This window comes from Silene latifolia, chromosome X, assembly GCF_048544455.1.
Source record: "Silene latifolia isolate original U9 population chromosome X, ASM4854445v1, whole genome shotgun sequence".
In the NCBI taxonomy this organism is placed as follows: Eukaryota; Viridiplantae; Streptophyta; class Magnoliopsida; order Caryophyllales; family Caryophyllaceae; genus Silene; species Silene latifolia.
Window position 1 is genome coordinate 337,114,568 of NC_133537.1, and position 8,637 is coordinate 337,123,204.

General features: G+C 35.8%; 1 protein-coding gene across 1 annotated transcript; it reads right to left on the reverse strand.

The window, feature by feature from the left end:
* Window positions 1–2,018: 2,018 nt before the first annotated feature.
* On the reverse strand, window positions 2,019–8,326 carry LOC141619200 (type IV inositol polyphosphate 5-phosphatase 7-like). The gene is made up of 13 exons (XM_074436226.1): window positions 7,396–8,326; window positions 6,931–7,024; window positions 6,468–6,533; window positions 6,103–6,190; window positions 5,902–6,006; window positions 4,739–5,471; window positions 4,451–4,644; window positions 4,246–4,354; window positions 3,981–4,129; window positions 3,502–3,752; window positions 3,184–3,235; window positions 2,533–2,611; window positions 2,019–2,428 (listed from the first exon to the last, which is right to left on the reverse strand). Exons 1-10 carry the CDS (start codon window positions 7,426–7,428, stop codon window positions 3,530–3,532), a joined length of 1,794 nt encoding a protein of 597 aa, XP_074292327.1. The 5' UTR covers window positions 7,429–8,326; the 3' UTR covers window positions 2,019–2,428; window positions 2,533–2,611; window positions 3,184–3,235; window positions 3,502–3,529.
* Window positions 8,327–8,637: the final 311 nt, after the last annotated feature.

Genomic DNA, 8,637 nt, shown 5'->3' on the forward strand with positions numbered 1-8,637 from the left:
TGTCAGTGTGGATAAATTGCGCAATTATAATAGATTTCGTAATTTGTACAATTAATAATAAGAGTTGCCCAATAAGGAACACACACTCTTAATTACTAATGATTAGGTCATATCACGTTAGCAAAAGTTGGACTTGACCACCTTATTGTGCTCACCAAACTTTGTCCAAATGTCCATTAAAATAATAAACTTACAAATGTTTGAATGAAATATAATGGTTTACTAGAGTATTTTATAAGACCATCCCAAAGCAGTGGTCGCGTTAATTAGGTCACGACCCGATTTTACTCTTAATCTCACCTTATTAACCTTGACCTATTTTCACCTCTCAAGCAGAAGGTCGCGACCTAGGTCATCAACCCAATCATTTTTCACCTTCCAACCCTTTTTGTTTTGTTTACGACCAATGATAATTTGACACCTATCGGGTCACCAATTAACCTAATAAGGTCAAGAGCAACCAAAGAGGTCACAAATTGACCTTATAAGGTCAAGAGCAACGGATATATTGTCGTAAAATTCAAATAGCAAATAACATCTCAGTTACTCATATATAGACGAAATAAGATTTTTTTTACTAATATATCTAGATATTTTATTTTTGTCTCAAATCATTTTAAGTTTAAGAAGTATATATTGAAACACAAATTCTCATTATAGACAGACACTATCCGTCTATACGTATAGACGGATACCATTTTCCCTCACAAAATACCCATTTGCCATAAAGTGGGAAGCACATGGGGGTGCCCCACCTTGTCCTCCCTACCCATTTTATTAGAGGTCTTTACTCGTTTGTTCGCCCCACCCGTCTATACCAAGACCTATTGATATTGAAATGACATAGTAGAGTACTTGCATATAGACTAGAGTTGATAAAATACGGCTTTGGAAACAAGCAAGCTAGAAATGCGTTGTTCATGCTTATTTTAGGGAAAGAATAATGTCACTACACTTTTTGTTAATACCACAATAATACAAGCTAAGTCTAAGAGCACGTTACTATTCACCATCTCACAAAAAGGAGTGACATTAGTAATTTTTGAGCGGCATTAGACGTTCTCTTATTTTACGGATCGAGTTCAATGGATGGGACTTGGGACTTGGGACTTGGGAGGACCTTAAACAATTGTAATACAAATACAAATAAATAAATTCCAGAAATTGCTGCCAAAATATGTAAAATTGTCTAGTGCTTTTCAAGGGTGTTGGGACACTCTGACTGCAAAAGATAAAGAAAAAGCATACGCAGCAGAAGCAGTGGACTTTGGGGATAATCAAGAAAACAACGCACTCTTTTTTCCAGGGACATGAAATCATTAGCAAGCAAAGTACATATACTTATACTCATTTTGTATATTAATAAAACAAATAATTATAGCATAAAACCGTTTTACAGTATAAGACGTTTTATAGAATAAAAGATCCTCCTTTTAGAATGTGAGACGATCCTTTTATTGATTAGTTAAATATTAATAAATGAAGTATTACCCTTAGCTGGTAAGGAAATGTTATAGCTTAACCAGAGGTCTTGGATTCAAGACCCGAGAATGCAACAACGTAAAAACTCATGGGAAATAACTTTACCGCCCTATTGATCCTACTCGACTCGAATTCAGACTAAATCAGATGGATATACACCAAAAAAAAACAATAAATGAGGTATTTAACATACAAAATAATCGGCGTAAAACGTACTACAGTCTTACACAATAAAACTGAGTATCATCAATCAAACCCTTCAAATCACTATCAATAAAACAAATTTGAATTTATAATCAATTTTCATCACTTTAATTGGCAAGAAATTGTTCTAACTTAACTAGAGGTCTTGAATTCAAGCCCTGAGAACGCAACAACTTGAAACTCATGGGAAAGAACTTTACCCCTAGTAGTCCTACCCGACTCGAATTCAGACTAAACCAAATGATATACACACAAAAAATCAATAAATGAGATATTTAACATATTAAATAATCGGCGTAAAATGTACAACAGTCTTACTCAGTAAAACGGAGTATCAATCAAACCCTTCAAATCTCTATCAATAAACAAATTTGAATTTATAATGATTTTTCATCACTTTAATAACAAATGCCTAATCAAATCTCTAACTAAGCTACAACTTTTTAGTTAAATAACCTAAAAAAGGGAATCATTCTAAATGATTATCTTACCAACACCCATCTTCTCTCATTGTTGTCAGCACTAACAAAAAAAAATTAACAAATCTAATACAAAAATAGTGGAAATAATTAAAACCCTAATCTAAATCATGATTAATTAAGCAGGTCACCAAAACTTTGCATTTTTGTCCTTGTTAATTAGCTTGTAGTAATAAACCTGATTCAACTGCTTTATGTACAGTTCGAGTCGAGATCGTCGCGTTAGCGGGTCAGGGTCGGAACCAAAACTGTAGAGTATACATCTGTTGATTAAGAGAACAAAGATGGGTGTTAGGGAAAGTAAAAGGGATTAAACAGTTTAAGATGTTGACAGTAATGTGCTAAAAAAGAGAAGAATAAGTCTGACCTTTATCGATTTTCGAGCAAAGAACTGTCTGTATCATGTCAAGGAAAAGAGAATTGAGTTTGTTCAAAGCTATTCCCGCCTGTAAAAATGGGACCATAGGAATTATGTTAATGGAAAATGAGCAAGAAAATCTGATGTATGTCTCCTAAACAGGAAATAACCAGCACGTTTGTAGTATATTATTCCTGTCTGGTTCAGTTTCGTAGATGTCGACTTATTTGACTTGTGAAATGACGGCTTGCCGGGCTATGTTACTCAGACTCGGTTAGAAGCTATCAGATTTAGGCATATGTCAGTCACAGTCTCAAACTCGACTATTTAGGAAAGTCTCCGTGTTGTAGGCTTAAACTGATGCGTCTAAAATCTTATGCATGCGAAATGGACACGGCTAGTAGGGTTTTGGTCGGGATTTTTTGGTCGAGTCATGTTTGACATGTCTCGTAAGCAACAAAATATAAAAGAATTAGAGAAAACTAAAACGGACCCGAAACAGTAAGGAAAAGGACATGAGGGGGGGATGTCAGGGACATGCTTTAGGAATAATGCTAAGACGGACCCGAAACAGTAAGGAAAGAATATGAATTATGCAGTCAAGTGAGGATGTGTGAAATACAGATGAAAATTAATGATTATGATTACAAGGAATCTTACAAGTAGAGCATTTTGAATTAAGAAGTTAAAGAAGTTGCTTGAGCTAATCATTCTGCATAAGAGTAAACAATTCGGCTGTTAATAAACTATTAGAAACAAATAAACATATATCCGAGTACAGCTAGTCTCAAGACGGGTCAAATATGCTTAAAGTGGTGACATTTTTGGGCCCCACGGGTCAAAGAGTTAAAGTGGGTGGATATTTGGCCCGTCTATAACTAATTAACTATAGACAGATATCTTCCGTCTATAATGAGAATTTGTGATCCGAGTAATGTAAATGCACATGGTTAGAAGAAGTAGAAGGAAGAGTAGTACCTGAAGACGTAGTCCCAAGATTCGATCATTAGAAAAAGCAAAGTTCAGTATAACCCTGTGAGTAGGGCAAGAGATCGGCGACTTCTATTTTAGCACTGGCGTGGCTCATGCTTCTCCTTAACCGAGCAGGGATAGACTCCACCTCTGCCCAAAATATACTATAAACTGGCCTATGATCGGAAAATCTCGACTCTGCCCGGACATAAGACAACTGGTGGAGTCCGCTTCCATGCCACAGTATCCTGTCACACCTTCATGAGCCACAGAGACAGTTAGAATGTGGATTGTTACATCACTGTTTAAACATGCTCCATGTGTACTAGAATGTCATATCATGTTTTGATTGACACGCTTAACGGTTGACAGCATGAGAATCTGTTTACGCCGCTTCTTTTTCAAGTCCTTTTAATATTCTTCCGTTTTGGATATGATGAAACAAACTAAAATAGCTTTACTAAATTGGAGGCAGGTGAGCTTACCATGCAGGCGTCCTTCGTTTTTCCTTTGGATGCATATCGTCTCCTGCATATCTGTCAGAGTTGTGAGAATACTTGTAAGTTGGCGGAAAGTATATATTTCCCTCGTTCCACCCCGAAAACACATGTCCTCTTCTCTGTTCCATTCGAAGCTACAGACAACAAAACCCAACCAAATATCACAAGGGTTAGTAACTTAGAACTAGATTCGCGATGACAGCCATAATAATAAGAACAAGAACGAGAATAATTTACGAGAGTTAAAAACCTGATCCTTTTCTAACAAAGCCCTCCAATTTTGCATCTCAACAAGTGCTCTGACAGACCGATAAGGGAGAGTCAACCGATAATTCAAGTCCCCAAGCCAAATGACTCGACTGTATCAAAACATAAATCACAAGGGTTAAATTGCTTAATTATGCGTAACAACGTCAAGAAAATCACGAACCATTCTTGGAAGAACAAGATCTTACTCATGCTCAACAATGGTCTCTGGGGACTTCTCTTCACCTGTGCTACTGACACGCGGAAATCTGGTCTTTTTAAGGATTTCCATAACATCAGCATTTCTACGCAGCTCGTCACCTTCTTTCTGCCCCGAGGTTAGATGGGTACAAACAAAACAGAAGCTGGTCTGATGCAACAGCATGCTGACTGCAATGGAACCCTATAGAAAGATATCAAAACAGCATTCTTTAATTGGTACTCCGTATATATTGTTAATCAATCCTCAAAAGAAAACTACGCGCAAGAATTTATACCTTATTTCCAAGGTAACCCATCAATCCTCGGCCAACACAAGAGACTTTCACATTGCGTACATGCTCCCTCAAATCTTTCCTGACCCATACTGTGAGATATATACCCACCATTTGCTTGCTCACGATCAAACAGTACCTTGATTGCTTTGGTTGTCTATAACCAATGTCGCTGTGGGCGGACCCACCACAAGACATTGGTGAAAATAGCACTGTACTTGGTGAATCACCGGGATAATAATCTTCTTCTGATGAACCCCATTTGGAAAAATCACTTGGCCTATAATCACTCGGCCTATAGTCACTCGGTCTGTAATCACTAGGCCTATAATCACTAGGCCTGTAGTCACTTGGCCGACAATCACTGGGGCGGTAATCACTTGGTCGGTAGTTACTTGACCTATGACCAAAAATAGCTCGGTCACACACGCTATAACGTCTATCAAGGCGTGGCTGTGAGGATGAAGGGTCATTTTCGTTTTTCCAACTGCCTGTGGCCTGAAACGACCTTCGATGAAAAAAGGATGCTGCCTTGTGACGGCTAGACCCTTCAAAATCAGCATTCATTTCGATAATTGGAGTTGGGACAGGTGATGGGGTATGATTCCCACTGCTCCCACAGATTCCAGGCCGGTTATTTAATGTCTTTCTTATGAGGGAGACCCATTTCTTAGCAGGACCATTATCTTCTGATCCTAAAATATTACTTGGATTTAGCGGCACAATTTCCTGAAATCTGCGATAATAACCAATATTCAAGCTACTTATCTAAAATCACATTCATAAAAACTTAAATGAGAAATACATAGGATTCGGATTAGTCTCACATAAAATGCCGTCTTAGTCTTATACAAGACTCACTGATTTAAAACCGAAAGGACACTCAACTATCCTGTCGGTAAGTGTGAAAAGTTGCCCGTAAGGTAGAGTCGAGTGGTTAAAACTTGGGTGAAATTCCCAGGAGACCCAGGTTCAAGCCTCCCCAAGAGCAAAAATCTTGTGGAGCATTCTTGGCATGAGCCCATGCCTTATAGACTTCAAGCCTGTCACCCTCGGGTGGCTTTCCTAGTATACGTGGTTTGCACCAAAGGTAGCGGCTGCGGGTTCTCTCGTCACCAAAAAAAAAAGTGTGAAAAGTGCAGTAAAAGGTAAAAACAAAAATTTACCCAAGCACATATATATCAGCAGCAGGTGAAGCATGAAGCCAGTCATCAAGGCTCATATTACTTGGAGGCGATTTTCCGGCCACATTCCATGTTCCTACAAACACACTATATATTCAATTGAATAAAGAAAACCAGTTAGAAATAATTCATAATACAACTCCTATGATTCATGTACAAATATATGCCAGTAGTTAAATTCACCTATGATTCTGCACATCTATAATTCTTGGATGCTCAAGATATTCACCACCACCGCGATTTAACCCGTCTGTTTTTATGTTAAATTTCTCTGCACCATCAAAACCCGAATCAAAATCAAAACTTTTCGACAACCATTATTTAGCACAAATTCTTGTTTCAGACCCACACTTTTCATCTTATTTTTCAGACGGATATATGTGACCATTTTATAGTTTACGGTACGTTTTTCAATAGTGGTCACATTTAACTGTAAAATAGTTACAAAATCCCGTCTTATTATTTCAGACCAAAAAGGCCCGTCTGAAGCAAGACGCACTAATTATTTAGAACTTGCAAAAAGTTTAAAACTTGAATTAACAATAAACCTATTTTGCTCTTCTTGAGATTACTTTGCTCTCTTTCAGAAAAACTGCTTCTCCATTCAACTTCACCTGATCAATCCACACATTTCATCGTGTTAGACCGTCTTATATATAAAAACACTCATTTATTGACAAACTTTATTCAATAATTTGGGTAACCAAAAACAGCCAAAAAAATAGAAAATGAGACAAATAATAAGACAAAATCATTGGGAATTTGATTTGGCACCATTAATAATATATTTACCATAAATTCACACTAATCCAATAGGACCGTTTAAGGATCATATTGCCTTAATTAGACACAAATTTTGAAATTTTAATAAAAAAAAGGGTAATTGAAATTGAAATATTTTTTTGACAGCAGTAAAATAACAATAACAATAACAATGATACAATTGAAATAATTTTTTTGACAGCGGTAAAAATAAGTCGATTACATAAAATCAAATAATCATAATCATACCTCCAAAAGCAAGTTCATCAGCATGATAATCTTCAGCTTCTCTTTTACTCTTTATATTAAACCACTTTCTAATCAATGATTTTGACCATGAAAGCTTCACCAATACACAAGTTTAAAACCAAAAAAAATGTTAAAATCATCATTAACTTCATTAATCCTCGTCCAAAAATACAGTACAAAAAAACTCAAACCGTCGAATAAAAAATGACCATTTTATGATAAATATTGACCATGGTCTCATAGTATAATTTGCGCAAGAAAAATAAAATAAAATAAAATAAAACAAACCTTGCTTTTCTTGGGTTTTTAATACTCATCCCAAAAATCCCAAAAATACAATACAAAAAAAAAAATTTCAAACCCTGAATAAAAAATGACCATTTTATGATAAATAATGACCATATGACGGTCTCATAGTGTAATTTGCCCAAGAAAAATAAAATAAAATAAAATAAAAAAACAAACCTTGCTTTTCTTGGGTTTTGCATCTTCTCTCATTGTATCAACAATTCTTCATAAAGCTTAAATCTTTAATTCTCCTCCCTCCGCCCCCTCCACTAATTTCGAAACGATTTTTAAAATCGTTTCGTATTATTACAAATTTGGCACGCTCGGTGAGACCAGTGGGACGGGTGGTGAGTTAATAAAATTGGCACGCTCGATGGGACGACTTGAGTAACAACTAATAATGTTGTAGTAGTAGAACAGGAAATATAGGGACTCTGAATAGGAAACTATAACTAACAAAAGAAGTAGTACAAGAAGGAATGCAGGTACTTAAATGAGTGGCATAAATTATGAGATTTGTTTGAGATATAATAGTGTGAGTAAATGTATAGAAGTGACATGTACCAACATCAAATGTTGTTATGTGACTTAGGCTAAAAAGAAGAGAAAATATGTTACTTAGAAAAGGGACCCATTTATGATTTAAAGTAACCCAATGTATAAATAAATAAATAAATTAATAAACGAGTTAGTTTTATGTGAGACGGTTTTGTAATAAGTTATTCTGTATTATGGAAGGGTGGATTTGGTATTGATAAGATGGTTATAAAGAGAATGTAGTAAAAATAAATGAAGAGGTTCTATGTGAGACGGTGTTATAATAAGTTATTCTGTATTATGGAACGGTGGATTTGGTGGTGGGGGTTGTAGTAAGAGAAAGTAAGGTGTCAAAAAGGATTGTAGAGAAAATGTAGTAAAAATAGACGGGTAAGATTTATGTGAGACGGTTTTATAATAAGTTATTGTTTTCGAGTTATGAAATGTGGATTTGGTGGTGGTGGTAGGAAGAGGAGTTTAGTGTTTAAAGAGAGGGGATTGTAGAGAGATAGAAGAGGAAAGTGAAAGAAGGGAGAAAAAAGGCATTGGAATTGGTGTGTGTGAGTGAATTGAAAGTTGAAAGCAATATTATTGATGAAATATGAACCGAATAAAGTGAAAGAAAGGAAGAAGGAGATTTGTTATGGAGAAAAGTCATATGTACGGGGTAGGTTTGTACTCTAATTTTGGATATTGCATCTTGGTAAATATTAGTAGGAGGGATCTTGCATAATAATTTATGTAAAAAAATTATTAAGAATATCGGGTGTATATTACAACACAAAACAAATTCACATTGAAGACGGAAATTATCCGTCACAAACTGAAGACAGATGGATAGTGTTCTTCTTGCAAAATGTAAATGGATACTGCAAGTGGTAC

Bases quoted from the DNA above. Each gene is read 5' to 3' on its own strand.
- LOC141619200 (XM_074436226.1), bottom strand. From the start codon at position 7,428: ATGAGAGAAGATGCAAAACCCAAGAAAAGCAAG. The intron at 6,191-6,467 runs GTTTATTGTTAA...TTGATGGTGCAG, and splicing joins TCTCAAGAAGAGCAAAATAG to AGAAATTTAACATAAAAACA. The intron at 3,753-3,980 runs GTAAGCTCACCT...TGGCTCATGAAG, and splicing joins AAACGAAGGACGCCTGCATG to GTGTGACAGGATACTGTGGC.